Source organism: Thamnophis elegans, chromosome 17 (genome assembly GCF_009769535.1).
Source record: "Thamnophis elegans isolate rThaEle1 chromosome 17, rThaEle1.pri, whole genome shotgun sequence".
NCBI classification, from domain to species: Eukaryota; Metazoa; Chordata; class Lepidosauria; order Squamata; family Colubridae; genus Thamnophis; species Thamnophis elegans.
In genome coordinates this window covers 10891880-10913316 of record NC_045557.1, presented here as the reverse complement: position 1 = coordinate 10913316, position 21437 = coordinate 10891880, and the positions used below count along the sequence as shown (strand labels likewise).

Sequence of the window (21437 nt, the reverse complement as noted above, 5' to 3'; positions counted from 1 at the left end):
TGTACAGTCGCCGAGCGGCTTTTCCAAATCCCCGCCCCGGAAGCTGCATGAATGCAAGGAGGGAGGGCCCGGACCAGCGCATGCGCGCTGACCGGCATCGGCTCCTAGTTTTTGCGCTGAATGGATGACGTCAATATAGTTCCGTTGAGGGGCAGAGCAAACCAACGCGTTGATTCTCAGGTCGCCGGGGAGGGGAGGTGGGCAGTTCTTCAATATAACAAATAAAGATAAATCATAACTAAAGGGTAGATGTTAAAGGGTCTCCAACCGTAGCCGCTTTAAGACTTGTGGACTTCAACTCCCAGAATTCCTCAGCCAGCAGGTTGCCATAGGAACCCGGTCTCCAGCGAGGCTGAGGGATTCTGGGAGTTGAAGTCCACAAAGTCTTCCAAGTTCCCTGTAGAAGTAAAACTTCCTGTTTCTGCACGGCTCTTCCTCCCTAAGTCCCGCCCAAAATGTCGTCATTGGGCGGAGGAGAAGGGGGGGAGGAGAGCAAGGAGCGCAGCCAATGATTTAACCGGGAAAAGGGTGACGTCACGTTGGGTAGGGAGGTGCCCATGGATAACTTCAAAAAAAGCTAAGAAGGAAGCGCGGAGGAGGTAGGAAAAGTTTGGCTTTTGTTCCTGGGGGGTCTTTGGTGGTTTTCTTGCAGGCGTTTCATGACCTAACTAGGGAACATCATCAGGGCTAGAAGGGAGGAGGAAGAGGAGGAAAAAAAGATCAAGGGTAGAAGACAGTGGGGTTTGTGGAGAGGAGGAGGAGGAGAAGAAAATGATGATCGGGACTAGAAGGGAGTGGGGTTTGTGGAGGAGGAGGAAGGAGGAGGAGGAGGAAGAAGAAGAAAAAAGAAGAAGGAGAAGAAGCAGCAGCTAGATAGGGAGGTTGAAGGGAGGAAGAAGGAGAAGGAGGAGGAGAGGGAGGAGGAGGAGGAAGAAGAAGAAGAGAAGGCAGCTAGATAGGGAAGTTGAAGAAGGAGAAGAAGAAGAAAGGAGGAGGAGAAGAAGATGATAATCAGGGCTAGAAGGGAGTGGGGTTTGTGGAGAGGAGGAGGAAGAGAAGAAGAGGAAGAAAGAAGAAGAAGAAGAAGAAGAAGAAGCAGCTAGATAGGGAAGTTGAAGGGAGGAAGAAGGAGGAGGAGGAGGAGAAGGATAAGGAGAAGAAGAGGACGGCTAGATAGGGAAGTTGAAGAAGGAGGAGAAGAAGAAGAGGATGATCAGAGCTAGAAGGGAGTGGGATTTGTAGAGAGGAGGAGGAAGAAAAAGGAAGAAAAAGAAGGCTGCTAGATAGGGAAGTTGAAGAAGGAGGAGAAGAAAGGAGAAGAAGAAGAGGATGATCAGAGCTAGAAGGGAGTGAGGTTTGTGGAGAGGAAAAAGGAGAGGAGGAGGAGGAGGAGGCGTCCTTGGTGACCTCTGAGTTTGGTGGTTTTCTGGCAGACATTTCATGACCCAGCTATGCAACACCATCAGTGCTAGTAGGGTTTTTCTTCCATCTGGTTTCATTCTCCCCTTTTCTTAGGATGAAACCTTTATTGCCATTCAACATTTTTATTTGATCCCAATATATGTGGGAAATACTTTCCTTGATTCCTTAATTAGTTTGCCTTGCCTTACAGCCCCCACTTAGTCTTGCTGCATCATGGGTATTCCCTTGCTGTTAATACAGGTAGCCCTCAACTTACGACCACAACGGAGGCCAACATTTCTGTGGCTAAGCGAGACGGTCGTTAAGTGAGTCTGGCCCCAATTTTACCGCCTTTCTGGCCACCGTTGTTAACGGAATCACTGTGGTTGATAAGTGAGGACCGTGGTTGTTAAGTGAACCTGGCTTCCCTTGTGGAGTTTGGTCGCAAAAAGGGATCACATGACCCCGGGACACTCTGACCGTCATAAATAGGAGTCCAAATCTCGGGGGAATGCTTCCACAGTCCTAGGTGTGAAAAATGGTCATAACTCGCTTTTTTTCAATCCTGTGATAACTTTGGTCACTGAATGAACTGTTCCAAGTCAAGAACTATCTAGAGTTGGAATTGTGGGCAATGCAGCCCTTGTTGTATCAGGTGGCATAGGTTTTCACACCACAATGTCCTGTTAAGTCATGTTCTGTTAATACCCATTTGAGCGTGGCACAAAACCTTCTGCCCTTGGCTGGGCTTAGAAACGAATACGTGCATGTGTTTAATTTTGTTCTCAAGCATGCAGTTTCTTTTTCTTATCTTTAATTTTTTTTACAGTTTTCATTTAAAAAAACAGTTTTTATTGAACATTTTATCTTTTAAAAACAGAAACACACAAACATGAAAAAAACAAGACAAACATAACAATATAAAATAGCTATGCAGCCTCTGCCAAAAAAGCCAACACAGTTCTAGGCTGCATCAACAGAGGGATAGAATCAAAATCACGTCAAGTGTTGATACCGCTTTATAAGGCCTTGGTAAGGCCACACTTGGAATACTGCATTCAGTTTTGGTCGCCATGATGTAGAAAAGATGTGGAGACTCTAGAAAGAGTGCAGAGAAGAGCAACCAAGAGGATTAGGGGACTGGAGACTAAAACATATGAAGAACGGTTGCAGGAACTGGGGATGTCTAGTTTAATTAAAAGAAGGACTAGGGGAGATGTGATAGCAGTCTTCCAATATCTCATGGGCTGCCCCAAAGAAGAGGGAGTCGAGCTATTCTCCAAAGCATCTGAAGGCAGGACAAGAAACAATGGATGGAAACTAATCAAGGAGGGAAGCAACTTAGAACTGAGGACAAATTTCCTGACAGGGAGAACAATTAATCAGCAGAACAGAAGTTGCCTCCAGAAGTTGTGAATGCCCCAACACTGGAAGTCTTTAAGAAGATGTTGGATAACCATTTGTCTGTAACGGTATAGGGTTTCCTGCCTAGGCAGGGGGTTGGACTAGAAGACCTCCAAGGTCCCTTCCAACTCTACTGTTGTATTGTATTGGAGTGAGCCTCCTGTATCAGCATTCATGTTTAGCCTTTGTAGTTCTCCCATTCTCCATTGCCTTCCTATCGGTTTTCACTTCTTGCAATAGTGTAATAACAGTTGTACTAACACTTACAATCATATTAATTGTTCCTATCACCATTTTATTTTCATTGTGGTCAATATTTTTTTTCTTTTCTTTTGGGTTACAGATGGAGGCGGACAAACTTATGGTCCCCCACATTGGGGACCAAGGCTCTCAGAGGAGTAGCGTCTCTTCCACCGGTCCTCGCGGTGAGTGAAAAGAAAATGCCCCCCAGCTCCCCCCCAAAGGATGTATGAGTAAAAATGAACATGTTCCTAAATGCACTTATTATATGGCATATTCATACATGGATGAGCAATATATGTTACCATTTGACTTAGATTAATAAAACACAAAGCGTGTTAAAAAAAGATCTATATTCAAAATCCAATGTCTAGGCCTGCGTGCCGGCTGCGGCCCGTGATGTGGTTGGATGCGGCCCAAGGGCCGTCCCGGGCTACCTGCGTTGCTTCGGTCCAGTCTACCCAGTGTGAAGAGGAAACATGCCAGCAGTTGTAATTAGAATGAATAGAATAGAATAAGAAAATTCAGAACAGAATAGAATAAAATAGAATTGGAACTGGGATTCAGAATAGAATAGAATTGTGATTAGAATGAATAGAATAGAATAAGAACATTCAGAATAGAATAGAATTGGAACTGGAATTGGAATGGGATTGGAATGGAATTGAATTCAGAATAGAATAGAGTTAGAATTAAAATTAATAGAATGGAATAGAATAAGAAAATTCAGAATAGAATAGAAAAGAATTGGAACTGGAATTGGAATGGAATGGGATTCAGAATAGAATTGGAATTAGAATGAATAGAATAGAATAGAATAAGAAAATTCAGAATAGAATAGAAAAGAAAATAGAGACTAGAATTAAAATAGAATAGGAATGGAATTGGAATGGGATTCAGAATAGAATTAGAATGAATAGAATAGAATTAGAATGAATAGAATAGAATAGAATAGAATAACAGAGTTGGAAGGGACCTTGGAGGTCTTCTAGTCCAACACTTCAAAGAGTGGTTCATTTTTAGTGATAGATGGATTTGTTGTTCTGTTGTTGTTGAAGGAATTGTGTGAAAATTAGGAAATTAAATCGGGTTGTCATGCTGTGTGAACACCGCAGCAACTGTCCTTTTTTCACTCTTCCTTTCTCTCCACTTTAGCCCAGGACGTCCTGGTTTACCTGGTGGATGACACTGTGGTGCGCCTGACGATGGACAACCTGCCCTCCGTCACAGCTCACGAGTTGCAGCGCATGGTCCTGGATGTGCTGAAGCTGCCCGAAAGCGCCCAAGAGATCTTTTCCTTGTGGCTCGTCTCCCCCTTCCTTGGTAAGAAGACTACGAAGACCACCCCCTGCCCCTCCCTTCCCGGAGCTTCACCCTCAGCGGAGCTTCAGCAGCCTTGCTGGTTGAGATGGCTTTGTGGTGTGTGCTCGCCTTGGAGGTCATCTAGTCCAACCCCCCGGCCAAGCAGGAGACCCAAGTCAGATCTGCGTGGCGTTTCTTTCGTGAGCTTCTGTATCCCTGCAAACGATGAAACAGAAGGTCACGAAAGAAAAAGAATCGGACCTCTTGTCGCGCTGCCGGTGTTGGGAGGCCAAGCGGCCTCGTGTCTCTGGTGCGCATGTGTGCATGCGTGTGTTCACGCATGTCTGTGCAAGTGCGTATATCCTTGCGTGCCTGTGAACGCTCGTGCGCGAGTGCACCTTTCAGTTTGGGCACTCGGTGTCTAAATGGAGAGCCCACAACTTCTGGTGGCAAGCGGTTCCACTGGTTCAGTGTTTCTCAACCTTGGTGACTTAAAGTCCCGTGGACTTCAACTCCCAGAATTCCCCCAGCCAGCTCTGCTGGCTGGGGGATTCTGGGAGTTGAAGTCCACGGGACTTCAAGTCACCAAGGTTGAGAAACACTGCACTGGTTAATTGTCCTCACTGTTAGGAAGTCTCTCCTTAATTCCAGGTGGCTTCTCTCCTTGGTTAGTTTCCATCCAATTTCTTGCCTTGCCTTCTCGTGCTTTGGAGAATAGGTTGAAACCCCCCCCTCCCCAACCTCTTCTTTATGGCAGCCCCTCAAATACTGGAATAGTGTTATCATGTCCCCCGCTAGTCCTCCTTTTCTCTAGACTAGCCAGACCCAAATCCTGCAGCCTTCAGTTCTTCGTATGTTTTAGCCTCCAGTCCCCTAATCCTCTTTGTTGCTCTTCTCTGCACTATGCTCAAAATAAAATTGAGCATAATTAGTCTGTTGCTTTTTCCAAAGTCTCATTTTTTTTTAATAATGTGGTGACTGTTGTGGCCCGCCAGTGAGCAGCAGAGCTGGCAGTAGATTCGGACAGTGAGGAGGGTTGGGGAGGAACTTGGGCCAGTCCTGGAGTCTGGGGAAGGCTCGGACAAGGGCTCTCTGTCGGAGGCAGAGAGGGGGCCAGGGCCGTATGCCAGTGATCAGCTGCCTTCAGAGTTAGACAGCAGTGAAGCAGAAGAACAGCTGAAGCCTGTTCCCAGTGTGCGCATGCGCAGAGCTGCCAGAAGAAAAGAACAACTCAGAAATCAGGGTTGACTTGGGAGTAAGGCCATAGGTGGACAGTGATTGGCCCCTCCCATAGGACATAAAAGAGGAGCGAAAGGGGAGTGGGCTTTTGCAGGATACAATTCCTTCGTTTGGTCGTTAGATTCCTTTCAGGAGTGTGAAGATCTGTCAGTGAATCTCAGAGACTCTGTGCCCAGAGTCTTTCCTTGCACAGCACCTCATTTGGGAAAATATTGACATGGCAGCTTTCCAAGCTAGATAAGGTCTGTGGTCATAAATACGCCTTTGAAAGACTGTTTGCCAGGCCTTGGCTGAATGGGAATGAGAGGAATTCCCATTCCTTTAATAAACGGGGTTTTGACTCTGCCTCCTGCTTTTTGGGGAAGCCTGGGTCAGAACAGTGACCAAAATTGGATGCAGAATTCCAGGTGTGGAAGCCTTACTAAGGCTTTATGAAGCACTACTCATACTTCATGTGACCTTGATGCTGTGCCTTTGTTTATAGCAATAGCAATAGCAGTTAGATTTATATACCGCTTCATAGGGCTTTCAGCCCTCTCTAAGCGGTTTACAGAGTCAGCAACTTGCCCCCACAGTCTGGGTCCTCATTTCACCCACCTTGGAAGGATGGAAGGCTGAGTCAACCTTGAGCCGGTGAGATTTGAACCGCCGAACTGCAGATAGCAGTCAGCTGAAGTGGCTGCAGTACTGCACTCTAACCACTGCGCCACCTCGGCTCTGTTTATACAACCAAGGATTGCAAGAGCTTTTGGGGCTGCTGCTGCCGCACACGGCTGGCTCACGTTTCAGCGATGATCGTCCCCCAGGATTCCTTGTGCGCTGCAAACTGGTTTGGGGGGCCAATGGAAGGGCGTGGTTATAAGCCCCCTCCTCTCTTTCTGTGTTGCAGGGGTTCAGCTGAAACCCAAACACCAACCGTACAAGATCTGCCGGCAGTGGCAGGAGCTGCTCTTACGGTTCACCAGCTGCCCCGTGGATGAGATCGTGGAAGGTACTTGCGGGGTCTCCCTGGGCAAAAGTGATGCGTGCAGAAGGCCCGGCTCTAATCCTTCTTTGGAAAAAGACAGAGAGCTTTCGCGCCGCTCTGCACCTACAAGCCCAGAGCAGGGGGCTCGGGCGCGATTTCATTGAGGGCCGCCTCAGGGTTGTGTTTGACCTCGGGAGGTGGGAGGGGCGTGGCCGGGAGTTCAATATCACCCATGTCGGGGGCACCTGTGGTGGTCAAGTGCTAAGGCAAGATTTTCCTCAGACCCTCCCTCCCTTCCCTCCTTCCTTCCTCCTTTCCTCCCTCCCTTCCTTCTTTTCCTTCCTTCCAACCTATCTCTCCTTCCGTCCCTTCCTTCCTTTCTTCCTTCCACCTTTCCTTCCTTCCACCCTATCTCTCATTCCTTCCAATCTATCTCTCCTTCCTTCCTCCTTCCCTTCCTTCCAACCTATCTCTCCTTCCTTCCTTCCTTCCTTCCTTCCTTCCTTCCTTCCTTCCTTCCTTCCTTCCTTCCTTCCTTCCTTCCTTCCACCTTCCCTTCCTTCCACCCTATCTCTCATTCCTTCCAATCTATCTCTCCTTCCTTCCTCCTTCCCTTCCTTCCAACCTATCTCTCATTTCTTCCAATCTCTCTCATTCCTTCCTCCTTCCCTTCCTTCCAACCTACCTCTCCTTCCTTCCTTCCTTCCTTCTTTCCTCCCTCCCTTCCTTCTTTTCCTTCCTTCCAACCTATATCTCCTTCCTTCCTTCCTCCCTCCCTTCCTTCTTTTCCTTCCTTCTAACCTATATCTCCTTCTTTCCTTCCTTCTTTCCTCCCTCCCTTCCTTCTTTTCCTTCCTTCCAACCTATCTCTTCTTCCTTCCTTCTTTCCTCTCTCCCTTCTTTTCCTTCCAACCTATCTCTTCTTCCTTCCTTCTTTCCTCTCTTCCTTCTTTTTCTTCCTTCCACCCTATCACTCATTCCTTCCAACCTATCCCTCCTTCCTTCCTTCTTTCCTCCCTTCCTTCCTCCTTCCCTTCCTTCTAACATGTATTTTCTTCCTTCCTTCCTTCCTTCCTTCTTTCCTCCCTCCCTTCCTTCTCTTCCTTCCAACTTATCTCTCCTTCCTTCCTTCCTTCCTTCCTTATTTTTCCTTCCTTGCTCTCCTTTCTTCTTTCTTCTCCTTTCTTCTTCCTTCCCTTCTTTCCTTATTTTTCCTTCCTTGCTCTCTTCAGAGCGGGGTTCCTACCGGTTTGGACCGATTCAGCCGAACTGATGGTGGTTTTCTGGCCTGGGTCGCCAGAACTGGAGTGATCCAGGCCTACCACGCCTCCGAACCGGTCCTCCGGTCAGCACAACATGTTTTTCTTCCCCTTTTTTATGTTCTACGCATGCACAGATCTATTTTTTGGTAACTGTGTACCCACTCACCATCCGTCCATCCGTCTGTCCATCCATCTGTCCATCCATCCATCCCACCCACCCACTCCCCATCCTTCTGTCCATTTATCCATCCATCTATCCATAAGGGGATCCCAGGACACTGGAACAGTCATAAATATGAGTCAATTGCCAAGCATCCTAATTCTGACCCTGGGGATGCGGCAACGGTTGTAAGTGCGGAAAGCGGTCACGGATCCATTTTCCAGGGACATTGGAACGTCACACTGTCACAAAATGAATGGTTGCACAGTTAAGTCAAGGATTACCTGTGGCTGATACGGTTGGAGGTTTATGGAGCATATTTACAGATAGTCCTTGACTTACAACAACAAAGTTTCTGGGGCCCTCGCTTGTCCGAAGATCACATGACACACACACACACACCCTTGCCAAGACACGACAACTGTCATAAATACCGGTCAGTTGCCAAGGGTCTAAGTTTTGATCACATGACCATGGGGATGCTGCAGTGGCTTTAAATCACAGCCTGTCCCATTTTTTTTCTCCCCGACTTTCTCGTAGACGAACCCTCACTTCAATTCCGCAGAAATATCTTTTTTTTGAGAAGGAAGGAGCTGCAGGTGAGTTCAAAGCGAGTCCGGCTGATCCTTACAAAATCCATTTATGGGTTTAGGGCAGGATGTGCCCCCCCCAACCCTTACAATATACCAACACCCCATAGGTTGAGCAGTTGTCAGTTCGAACGACTGTACAGTTTCCTAACGATGCCGTAACTGATTCATAAAAATTGAGCCAATGTTTTAATACAAAACCCAGTGATTTATTAACAGCTTCAGTAGGCAAGATTTATTCGCAGCCATTTCTTTTGCTTTGTCTATCTGCTTCTGAACTTCGCCCCTGTTCCTTTCCTCCCCTCACTCTGTGTCATAAATCACGTTACCCAATAGATACACCCATCTCAAACCAGCTACTGTAATCTGAGATCCGGCTCCGCAGACGGTAGGTGTGGAATGTCAACACAGAGAGTTGACATTTACAGCAGAAAATGTCAATGCTTCATTTCAGAAACCCAAATATCGTTTTAATCCTTGCTGAATAGAGCTTCATTTTCTTTGCTCTTAGAAGTCTTTTATTTATTTTAAAGAGTTTTATTATCTTTCAATTGCAAAAATAAATACTCCATCTTTCCTTAGGCAGTGCCTCGTCTGGGAACAAACACCTCTGTGCAACATCGTTCCTCTTTTGCCACACATTAACATTATTTCTCTAAGTTTAGTATTATAATATATTGAGCATTTAAACGTTATAGAACTCTCCATTTTTCTTTTTTCTGTCTTCTAATAATAGTATATCAACGTTGATCATTATTCTCATCATACACATACTAACAGTTTTATATCTTTATCTCAGTGTATTGTCTAATTTTTTAGCTTTCATTTCCAAACTCTTTTTTTTCTCCAACCATTGGTAAAATACTTCCCAAATCATATAATATGCAGTTTGCTCTTTCTCCTTAATTGCTAATGTTAATCTGTTCATTTCTGCACATGCTAATATTTTCCTTATCACCTTCTCATCAGTAGGGATCACTACACTTTTCCAATGTTGTGCAAATACAATTCTAGCTGCGGTTAATACATGAATGATTAATTTTTTTTAAAAAAAAGTCTTTTTAAAAAACCAGGTATGGTATGGTTAAAGGAGGCGGTGGCTCAGTGGCTAAGATGCTGAGCTTGTCGATCAGAAAAGATCGGCAGCTCAGAGGTTCGAATCCCTAGTGCCGCGTAATGAAGTGAGCTCCCGTGACTTGTCCCAGCTTCTGCAACCTAGCAGTTCGGAAGCAGGTAAAAAATGCAAGTAGGAAAATAGGAACCACCTTTGGTGGGAAGGCAACAGCTCTCCGTGCACCTTTGGCGATGAGTCATGCTGGCCACCTGACCACGGAGACGTCTTTGGACAACGCTGGCTCTTCGGCTTTGAAACTGATATGAGCACCTCCCCCTAGAGTCAGGAACGACTAGCACAAATCTGCAAGGGGAATCTTTATCTTTACCTAAGAGATATGGGGATTTTGGTTATTCCAAAAATTGGGGATTTTTCTACCCAAATCCTTGTTTGTTTTGGGGGTGCAGAGGGGTGTGGGTGACAGGGTAAATAAAACTCAGGGTTGTATAACTTTGGATTGTCTTTTTGCCATTATGGAATCATTAAAAAACCTAAATTTCACGATTCTTTGTATGACAAGAATGCAGGAAAGGGATGAATGGATACGTAATAGCAATAGCAATAGCAGTTAGACTTATATACCGCTTCATAGGGCTTTCAGCCCTCTCTAAGCGGTTTACAGAGTCAGCATATCGCCCCCACAGTCTGGGTCCTCATTTCACCCACCTCAGAAGGATGGAAGGCTGAGTCAACCTTTGAGCCGGTGAGATTTGAACCGCCGAACTGCAGAACTGCAGTCAGCTGAAGTAGCCTGCAGTGCTGCATTTAACCACTGCGCCACCTCGGCTCTTAAACACGTAAATTAAGGATATGTAGATATATCATTCACTTTGGATTGAACACAATTCATCCTGCGTTTAAAAGGTAAAGTTCCCCTCACACATACGTGCTAGTTGTTCCCGACTCTAGGGGGCGGAACTGTAACTTTGGACAGTCGCTAAACGAACTGTTGTAGGTCGAGGACTACCTGTGTTCACCTGGCGTGATGTTGCTAAGAGCCAAGGTGGCGCAGTGGTTAAATGCAGCACTGCAGATCAGCAGTTCAGCGGTTCAAATCTCACCGGCTCAGGGTTGACTCAGCCTTCCATCCTTCCGAGGTGGGTAAAATGAGGACCCAGATTGTTGGGGGCAATATGCTGACTCTCTGTAAACCGCTTAGAGAGGCCTGAAAGGCCTATGAAGCGGTATATAAGTCTACTGCTATTGCTATTGCTATTGCTATTGCTAGCTGATAACTTTTAAGGTTCTGTATTGATTTCCCCCCCCTCCAGATTCAGGATGAAGACGTTCTGCGGCTCTTGTACGAAGAGGCCAAGCACAACGTCCTGGAAGGGAGGTTTCCGGGTGATCTGGCCGATTGTGACGCATTGGGAGCCCTGGTTTGCCGAATCAACTTAGGCCCCTACAACCCGGAGCAGCACACGGCTTCGTTCCTGAAGTAGGTGGAACCCAAACGGCAAGTCAATTCTGTGTTTCTCAATAAAAGTTTCTTTGAAGCAGACTGGTGAAAAATTAAGTTTAGTTTAGTTTACTTTACACTTTACTTTACTTTTTACTTTACTTTATTTTTTACTTTACTTTATTTTTTATTTTACTTTATTTTACTTTTTACTTTATTTTACTTTTTACTTTTTTACTTTACTTTTTTCAGCCTGTTTGCCCTTGTTCTTATTGTCCTGTACCGGCTGCCAGAAGGTAATAGTTCAAAAAAAAAAAAAGGTGCCCAGGATGAGATGGATCCTTCAGAAATCTTTAAGAGTTAGAAATAATGGTGAAAAACATGTTCAGGCAGTCCTTGACTTACAACAGTTCATTTAGTGACCATTCAAAGTTACAGTGGCACTAGATAAAGTGACTTAGGACCATTGTCCACAGTTAGGGCCGTTCCAGCATCCTCATGGTCGTGTGATCAAAATCCAGATGTTCAGCAACTGACTCCTCTTTATGACAGTTGCTGGGTCCCGGGATCACGTGATCCCCTTTTGCAACCTTCTGACCAGCAAAGTCAATAGGAAAGCTGGATTCACTTAGCAACCATGTTGCTGTGGTGGTGCAGTGGTTAGAATGCAGCACTGCAGGGCTGCCTGCCAGCTGCCTGAAATTTGGCAGATTGAATCTCGCCAGCCTCAAGGTTGACTCAGCCTTCCGTCCTTCCGAGGTTGGTAAAACGAGGACCCAGATTGTTGGGGGAGCGAAGACGCTGGCTCTGTAAACCCCTTAGAGAGGGCTGGAAAGCACTGTGAAGCGGTACATAAGTCTAAGCGGTATTGCTATTGCCCTTCCTTCCTTCCTTCCTTCCCTCCTTCCTCTTTCTTTCCATCCTCCCTCCCTCCGGGTTAGAATGCAAGATTGCACGCTAATTCTGCCCACAGCCAGGAGTTCAATCCTGACCAGTTCAAGGTTGACTCAGCCTTCCATCCTTCTGAGGTTGGTAAAACGAGGACCCAGATTGTTGGGGGAGCGAAGACGCTGGCTCTGTAAACCCTTTAGAGAGGGCTGGAAAGCACTGTGAAGCAGTACATAAGTCTAAGCGGTATTGCTATTGCCCTTCCTTCCTTCCTTCCTTCCGTCCTTTCCTTCCTTCCTCTTTCTTTTCATCCTCCCTCCCTCCGGGTTAGAATGCAGGATTGCACGCTAATTCTGCCCACAACCAGGAGTTCAATCCTGACTGGTTCAAGGTTGACTCAGCCTTCCATCCTTCTGAGGTTGGTAAAACGAGGACCCAGATTGTTGGGGGGGGGGCCGAAGACGCTGGCTCTGTGAACCCCTTAGAGAGGGCTGGAAAGCACTGTGAAGCGGTTCATAACACTAAGCGGTATTGCTATTCCCCTTCCTTCCTTCCTTCCTTCCCTTCCTCTTTCTTTCCTTCCTCCCTCCCTCTGGGTCAGAATGCAGGATTGTAGGCTAATTCTGCCCACAGCCAGGAGTTCAATCCTGATCGGTTCAAGGTTGACTAAGCCTTCCGTCCTTCCGAGGTTGGTAAAACGAGGACCCAGATCGTTGGGGACAAGAAGCTGACTCTGTAAATGGCTGTAAAGCACCGTAAAGTGGTATATAAGTCTAAGTGCAATTGCTATCTTCCCTTCCTATCTATCTACCTACCTGCACAGTAGTTGGAATGCAGGATTGCAGGGTAATTCTGCCCATTGCCAGCAGTTCGATCCTGACCAGCTCACTCAGCCATCCATCCTTCCCAGATCAGTAAAATGAGGTCCCAGATTGTTGGGGACAATAGGCTGACTCTGTAAACCGCTTAGAGAGGGCTAGAAAGCACCGTGAAGTGGGATATAAGTCTAAGTGCTGTTGCTAACAACTGCAGTGATTCACTCAACAACGGAGGCAAGAAAGATCATAAAATGGGGCAAAATTCATTAAACAACTGTCTGACTAAACAACAGACATGTTGGGCTCAGCTGTGGTCGTAAGCCGAGGACTACCTCTATCGATTCTGTTCTCTTCTGAAAGCAGGGAGGGGGAGCAAGGACTGGGAACCGCTGGCCGAGGGGGAACTTCTGTTCTTTCATTTTGGTTTTTCCTTCCTTCCTTCCTAGAGAGAAGCTGGATTGCTTCCTGCCCTCCCACCTTTGCCACCGAGGCCACAAGCTCTTTGCCAGCCTTCGCAAACGGACCGGCTCCCATCCGCCCGTCAGTGAGCAGGGTCTCCTGCGGGCCTTTCGCGAGGTCCCAGAGGCTGGGGCTTGCGAAGAACACGCCACTCTGCTCAGGTTGTACCACGCCTACCTGCAAAAGTGCCACGAGCTTCCTTATTACGGGTAGGTTTGGGTGGCTGCGTGGAACCAGGAAGCCCAGGAGAAGTTTGGCAAGGGGTCAGTCACAGATCACGACTGACGCTCTTTTGTCCGTCTCTCTCTCTTTTTTCCTCTCTCTCTCTTTCTCTCGTTCTCCTTTCTTTCTCTTTCGTCTTTCTCTATTTCTTTTTCTCTTTCTCCCTTCTTTCTCTGTCCCTTTTGTTTTCTCTCCCTTTCTCTCGCTCTTTCTCTTTTTCTCTTTCTCTTTCTCCTGTATCTCTCTTCCTTTCTCTTTCCCTCCTCTTTCTTTCTCTCTTTCCTCTCCTTTTCTCTTTCTTCCTCTTTCCCTTCTTTCTCTTTCTCTCCCTTTCTCTCCTTTTTTTCTTTCTCTTCTTTCTTTCTCTCTCTCCTCTCTTTTTCTCTCTCTCCCCCTCCCCTCTCTCTGCAGCTGTGCCTTCTTCTTTGGGGAAATAGACAAGCCGGTTCAGGGATTGCTACATCGGGCTGGCCGCAAAGCCGTGACGGTGGCCATTAGCCTGGAAGGCGTCTATGTCATGGACACCAAAGAGAAGGTAAACTGGGAAGGGCTGTGTGGGGGTTGGCTGAGCCATTTGGGGGTCTTCGCCCTTTTTATTGATTTGACTTACCAGGTAGATGAGATGACCTGTTATTAGATTAGATTAACAGAGTTGGAAGGGGCCTTGTAGGTCATCTAGTCCAACCCCACTTCCAAGCAGGAGACCCTACACCATTTCTGACAGATGGCAGTCCAGTCTCTTCTTGAAAGCCTCCAGGGATGAAACTCCCACAACTTCTGAAGACAACTTCTCTTCCATGGGTTGATCTCACTTATTCAGTACAGGAGGCTCCTCGACTTACAACCCGTTCATTTAGTGATCAATGTTACAACAGCACTGAGAAAAGTGAGGACCGTTTTTCACACTTATGGCATCTCCATGATCGAAATTCAGACGCTTGGCAACCGACTCATATTTATGATGGTGGCTGGGTCCCCGGGGTCATGTGGTCCTCTTTTGCCACCTTCAAACAAGCCAAGTCAGTGAGGAAACCCGATTCACTTAATGACCCTGCTACTAACTTAACAACTGCAGTAATTTGCTTAACAACTGTGGCAAGAGAGGTCGTAAAACGGGGGCAAAACTCAATGAACAAATGTCTCACTTAAGAACCAAATTTTTTTAGTTAGTTTATTGTCGTTGCACCTCGTGCAACGAAACTAAATGCTCTCTTCAGTGTACATTACAACAGTAAAAATAAAACACAAACACATCCTCTTCCCATTCTATACAATTGAAATGAAAACCCCTGATATTGCCTTAATATTGCACTATACCGTAGAATTCAACATAGCTTCAGCTCTGGGATAGAAGCCGTTTTTCAACCTATTTGTCCTGGTTTCTATTGTCCTGTACCGGCTGCCAGATGGTAATAATTGAAAAAAAAAAAGGGTGCCCAGGATGAGATGGATTTTTAAGGATGTTTTGAACTTTCTTAAGGAGCGGGAACAATAAAGCTCTTCCAAAGAGGGGAGAGGACAACCACTAAACAAATGTCTCGCTCAAGAACTGAAATTCTGGGCTCAACAGTGGTCGTAGGTCGAGGACTACCTGGAAGGGTTTTCTTTTACATTTGGATGGCTACCAAGGCTCAGATCCTAGATGGGACAAAGTTGATGAAAGGCCCTTCTCTCGTTTCTGCCTTTTTCTGTAGTATGTCCTGCTGGGCCTGAGGTTCCAGCAGTTATCGTGGGATCACACAGTTCCAAACGAGGAGGAACCTATCCTGTGGTTGGAATTCGATGGGGAAAATGAAGGCCAGCAAGTGAACAAGTTGCTCAAGATTTACTCTAAGCAAGTATGTGTATGCTGGGGGAGCTATTTGAACTTTAATGGGTGTGTTTGTGTTTCCCATAGTAATTTACATTACAATTACCGTATTTTTCAGAGTATAAGATGCACCTTCCCCCCCCTAAAAAGGGTGAGAATTTGGGTGCGCCTTATACACTGAATGTAGCACCACCCACTGCCCCCCCCTTTTGGCCTCTGCCTCCCAGCAATTTACCTCCTTGCAGCAAACGGGGGAAATGGGGCTTACGGAGGCTGCAATAGGCCATAGCAATCCCGGCAGCCTGAAACAGCTGGTGAGAGGGGGGCCCCTGCTGAAACTGAAAGTGAAACTGGGAGGCAGAGGCAGATTTTTTTTTCTTGTGCTAATCAGGCTGTTTGCTGCAAGGAGGTAAGTCAAGAACTACAAATGCCTATAGAATGTTCAAATTATTAAGACTTGTTTTGTAAAGACTGCTTTATTATTGCTCTAGACAGCTTAACAAAATGAAGAAGCTTTTTAAAATAAATGCTCGATCTGAAGAGAGGCCCAGTGCTCCTGCATCTTCTTTTAAATAGCAGAGAATAACTGGACTTCCAGAAAGCCACATCAATTTTAACAGCATCTGTACAAGTATAGTCTGAAATGTAACACTACAAAGAGTGTATCTCGTCTGCACTGTTTGTTGCAAGGAGGCAAATTGCTGGGAGGCAGAGGCAGCTTTTTTCCCCCCTTGTTTTCCTCCCCAAAAACCCGATGCATCTTATACTTCGGAGCGTCTTATACTCCAAAAAATATGGTAAACCTATTTCCTGGGCTCAGTTGTCATCGCAATTTGAGGACTGCCTCTATCCTTTTTCCTTTCTCCTTTCTGGCATTCCACTTTTCTTCACTGTTCTCCAGCAGAGTGCTAGAATATACAGGCAGTCCTTGACTTACAACAGTTCGTTTAGTGATCGTTCCAAGTTACAGCGGCACTGAAAAATGTGATTTAACGACCATTTTTCGGGCTTACGACCGTTGCAGTCTTCCCGGGGTCACATGATCAAAATTTAGGTGCTTGAAGGCCGACTTGTATTTATGACGTTAGCAGCGTCTTGGGGGTCACGTGATCCCCTTTTTTTGCGACCTCCTAACACGCAAAGTCAATGGGGAAGCCAGATTCACTTAACAGCCGGGTGACTAATTTAACAGCTTGCAGTGATTCGCTTAACAACTCTGGCGACAAAAGTTGCAAAGTGGGGCAAAACCCACTTAACTGATGTCTCGCATGGCAACATAAAATGTTGGGCTCAATTGTGGTCGTAAGTTGAAGGCTACCTGCCATCTCTCTTTACAGGCCGAGCTGATGAGTAGCTTAATCGAATATTGTATTGAGCTGAACACATCTGCCAGGGGGCTGGATTCGGAGCCCGCCACGGCCGCAGTGCCCACGTCTGATCAGCAGCCGCCCAAAATTCAGCGACAGAGCAGTGTGCTCTGTAGCCGGATCCAGCGCTTAGCCACCATAGACTACGTTGAGGAAGGTAAGCTGGGGAAACTGTGGGTAGCTGTGAGAGGGATCTTGCAGTCTTAGTGGACAACCAGCTCAATAGGAGTCAGTTGTGTGCGGCGGCAGCCAAAAAAGCCAATGAAATCCTAAGCTGCATTAACAGAGGGATAAAATCAAGATCAAGGGAGGTGCTAATACCACTCTATAAAGCCTTAGTAAGGCCACACCTAGAATCCTTTATCCAGTTTTGGTCACCACACTATGAAAAAGAGGTTGAGACTCTAGAAAGAGGGCAGAGAAGAGCAACCAGGATGATGAGGGGACTGGAGGCTAAAACATACGATGAACGGTTGCAGGAACTGGGCCTGGCTAGTCTAGGAAAGAGAAGGACCAGGGGAGACAGGAGAGCATCTTCCAATAGTTGAGGGGCTGCCACAGAGAGGAGGAAGGAGACGAGCTATTTTCCAAAGCACCTGAAGGCCAGACAAGGAATAATATGGATGGAAACTGACCAAGGAGAGATTCAACCTGGAAATAAGGAGAAATTTCCTGACAGTGAGAACAATCAACCCATGGAACAGAATTTGCCTTCGGAGGTTGTCGGAGCTTCATCCCTGGAGGCTTTCAAGAAGAGACTGGACTGCGACCTGTCAGAAATGGTGTAGGGTCTCCTGCTTGGGCGGGGGGTTGGACTAGATGACCTACAAGGTCCCTTCCGACTCTGTTAAATCTGAATTTAAAAAAAAATGGAAACCAAATTTGTAAATAGGCTGTCTAAAATCCCAGTGTGCTCACGGGGCTAAAAAAAATTATTTGGCGATTGCCTGATTCCTGCCAATAGGATTTGTAAATTATAGTTCCCAGCTTTGCGCACCAACCGATATGTGGTCAACAAACCCTGGTTAGGCTGTGATGTATGAACCCAGACACTGATTGTTGTAGGGTTGGTATATGGCGTGGTGGCACAGTGCCTAGAATGCAGCATTGCAGGCTACTTCTGCTGACTGCCGGCAGTTCAGTTCTCACTGGCTCAAGATTGGCTCAGTCTGCCGTCCTCCGAGGTCGGTAAAATGAGGACCCAGATGGTTGGGGGCAAGAGGTTGACTCTGTAAACTGTTTACAGAGAGGGTTGTAAATCACCATGAAGTGGTATATAAGTCTTAAGTTCTATTGCTTATTGTTCTGCTATGGTATTCCTGCCACGGTGTCATAGTGGTTAGAATGCAGTATTGCAGACTAATTCTGCCCACTGCCAGCAGTTCGATTCTGACCGGATCAGCCTTTCATCCTTCTGAGGTCAGTAAAATGAGGGCCCAGGTTGTTGCGGCAATATGCTGCTTCTGTAAACCCCTTAGAGAGTGCTGTGTTGCAGACTAATTCTACCTACTGCCAGCAGTTCGATTCTGACCAAATCAAGGTTGACTCAGCCTTCCATCCTTCCGAGGTCCCAGGTTGTTGTGGGCGATGTGCTGACTATGTAAACCGCTTATAGAGGCTGTCAACACATTCTGAAGTGGTATATAAGTCTTAAGTGCTATTGCTTCGTGCTCTTATCTCTACTTATATGTGTCTCTGCTTCTTCCTTGCTCCAGGGAAAGAGATCAAGCGGGTGAAACCTCGTCGTACGACATCCTTCTTTGGCCGCCAGCTGTCGAATGCCCCTACCTCCTACTCAGCGGTACGGGCAGCTGAGAACTTAGAACAGGGCTGATCCCCATTTTTGTTCCTGGGGTAGAAAGGGGACCAGATCACTTTGGGGGCAAGTTGACTCAAAGGCCAGCAGCCTTGACTCCAGGTTGTACTTGCTGCTCTACCTCCAACTCCCCGTGTAGATTTCCTTACAGTGTCTGACTTCATTCCTGCGCTCAGTCTTACAAGGGTTGGGGCCATCAAGAATCTACCAAGCTACCTTAAATCCAGATGTTTGAGTTTGTTCCTAGTATTACAGCAGAGCTGCCGTAAGAGATCCGTTCTCCTTGCTTGCATAAGTGCCACGGTTACATTTCCCCCCTCCAAACTCATTTGGGCACGAGTCGTAATTCTCAATTGCTGATTTCTTCCTGCTTCTGTATGATTGGGGGGGGGGGGAGATTATCTCACAATCCCCATCTTGTGTGTGAATCAGAGTTGTTTGTAGCTCAAACCTTTGGAATGAGACTCTGTTTGAGGGAAGGGGAGGCATTTTGAGGTGGTGTGGGGGGCAGAATGATAAAATGACCCCTTTTCTTTTTTTTGCAATGGACTGTATATTTGAGGAGGGTCTCTTTCCTCTGTGCCTGGAAATTTCTGCGCTGTTTTGGGGGCTACTGGCTTCTCTTTTGTCCAACACCAAGAGAAATGCATCTGGGTGATCGCTGGTTTGTATCCCCCTCTGAATTTCTGTTTGGAAAAAAGAGTACCCCCCCCCCTTTAAAACAAACACCATTTCAGGCTCTTGTTTGTCCACCTGTTGACTTTTACCTAGGGAGGTGTTGCAATAAAAACAAGAATTAAAAAAACACACCTGCGTGACATTCCTTTGAATTGATTAGTTTCCCCGAGTGCTGGCACTAATTAAATTCATGTTTGGCTAAGCCACAATTAATTCTGGCTGCTCAGATTAGCAGAAAGGGTGTTTTAAAGGCTGATGGTGTGATGTGACCTTCCATTGCAGTCACGGGAAGTGGATAGGTCTACATTAACAAAATAGGATGTCTGTGTTTGGACATGTAGTAAGTTACAATTGGGGCGGGGGGAAGCATCACACAGCCAATATGCGTGTGTGTAATATCTCCACAGGGACGCAGGGGCTTGGTGGCTAAGACACTGAGGTCTATCAGAAAGGTCGGCAATTTGGCGATTCGAATCCCTAGCGCCACGTAACAGAGTGAGCTCCTGTTCCTTGTCCCAGCTTCTGCCAAGCTAGCCATTCGAAAGCATGTTAAAAATGCAAGATGAAAAGTAGGCGCCACCTTTGGTGGGAAGGGAACAGCGTTCCGTGGGCCTTCGGCATTGAGTCATGCCAGCCACATGACCATGGAGACGTCTTCGGACAGCGCTGGCTCTTTGGCTTTGAAACGGAGATGAGCACCGCCCCCTAGAGTCAGGAACGACTAGCACATATGTATGAGGGGAGCCTTTACCTCAATATCTCCATCCCACCCAAAATTAGAATGATAAAATAATGAGCAAAATTTCTACAAGCAGTGAAGTGTTTCAGAAAATGGCTGAGTTTCTATAACATGCTTACCATACTAAACCTAGACTTTGGTTTTCCACAATGTGCAGCATATATGAATTATGCAGGTAGTCCTCGACTTACAAGTTCATTTAGCGACTGTTCAAAGTTGCAATGGTACTGAAAAAAATGACTTATCCCATTGCAGCATCCTCGTCGTTATGTGAGTTACATTTGGATGCTTGACAACTGACTCACTTTTATTTGGGTTTGCAGTGTCCTGGGGCCATGTGATCCACTTTTACGACCTGAGAAGCAAAGTCCATGGGTTGTGAGGACAATTCATTGGAACAGTTATAGGGGCTTCCATCCCTGGAAGTTTTTAAGAATAGACTAGACAGCCACCTGTCTGAAATGGTCTAGGGTGTCCTGCTTAAGGGGCGGGAGTGGGTTGGACTAGAAGACCTCCAAGGTCCCTTCCAGCTCTATTCTGATTCATCCTTTTGCGCAGGAACTTTAGTTCTAGCCTCCTCTCACTGCTACCAATAACCATTTGTAAAAGAACTTCTTGTCACTTCAACCAAATGGAATCGAGGGTCTTTCTTTTCTAGTGACTCAGCTGGGGCAGGTCTGACACCGATTTTGAAAAGGATAAGGAATCATGCCCCGAAGGGGCAGCTGTGATTGGCATTACCAGGCATGCTGCAACTGTTTACAAACACTTGATGGGTGAGGATCCTTGTTGCTGTTCCCAAACTGGTCCACCAGAGGGGGGTGAGCAGCTGCTACAAATTTCTAGACTCTGCTAAAAGGCCATAAACCTCTGGAGTTTGCAGTCCTCAGGGTTGCCAAGCCTTCCGTTTAATGCTTAAGACAAGTTTGAAAAAAAGACTAGTATTGCTTTGGGAAATCCGCCTATAACCTGTGGACTTCGTGAAAGCAAAGATGGTTGAGGCTTTGGAAAAAGTGCAAAGAAGAGCAACTAAGTCGATTAAGGGCTTGGAGACAAAAAACTATGAAGAACGGCTGCAGGAATTTAAAGAATTCCTAGTTTAAAGAAAAGAAAGACTGGGGGGGGGGACACACGTGATAGCAGTGTCCCAGTATTTGAGGGGCTGCCCCAAAGAAGAGGGGTGGGGGTGGGGGTCAACTTATTCTCCAAAGCACCAGAAGGCAGGACAAGAAGCAATGGATGGAAACTAATCAAGGAGGGAAGCAGCCTGGGATTAAGGAGAAACTTCTTTGTAGTGAGAACAATTAGCCAGTGGAACAGGTTGCCACCAGAGGTTGTGGGTGCTCCATTATTGGAGATTTTCAAGAAGAGACCGGACAGTCACTTGTCTGGAATGGTGGTCTGCTTGAGCAGCGGGATGGACTAGAAGACCTCCGAGGTCCTTTCCCTCTCGATTATGATTAACCTTTTGCGCAGGAAGGCAGAGCTGAAGAACATCTGGGATGAGAAACGAAACATCTTCAAAGAAAAACCGGAAAGTCCAGTTGCCTCTTCAAAAAGCA

At 46.4% G+C, this 21437-nt stretch overlaps 1 protein-coding gene across 1 annotated transcript; it reads left to right on the top strand.

Annotated features, from left to right (window-relative positions):
- Window positions 1–545: 545 nt before the first annotated feature.
- FRMD8 (FERM domain containing 8) lies at window positions 546–19607 on the top strand. The gene is made up of 11 exons (XM_032234192.1): window positions 546–599; window positions 3149–3230; window positions 4201–4368; window positions 6476–6577; window positions 8516–8574; window positions 10951–11117; window positions 13231–13452; window positions 13877–14000; window positions 15160–15303; window positions 16613–16799; window positions 18358–19607. Exons 2-11 carry the CDS (start codon window positions 3149–3151, stop codon window positions 18474–18476), a joined length of 1374 nt encoding a protein of 457 aa, XP_032090083.1. The 5' UTR covers window positions 546–599; the 3' UTR covers window positions 18477–19607.
- The last annotated feature ends 1830 nt before the right edge of the window (window positions 19608–21437 follow it).

Excerpts from the sequence above, each read along its gene's own strand:
- FRMD8 (XM_032234192.1), top strand. The coding sequence starts at position 3,149 with ATGGAGGCGGACAAACTTATGGTCCCCCACATTGGGGACCAAGGCTCT. Across the intron at positions 6,578-8,515 it reads CGTGGATGAGATCGTGGAAG|ACGAACCCTCACTTCAATTC; the intron begins GTACTTGCGGGG and ends ACTTTCTCGTAG. Across the intron at positions 15,304-16,612 it reads TCAAGATTTACTCTAAGCAA|GCCGAGCTGATGAGTAGCTT; the intron begins GTATGTGTATGC and ends CTCTCTTTACAG.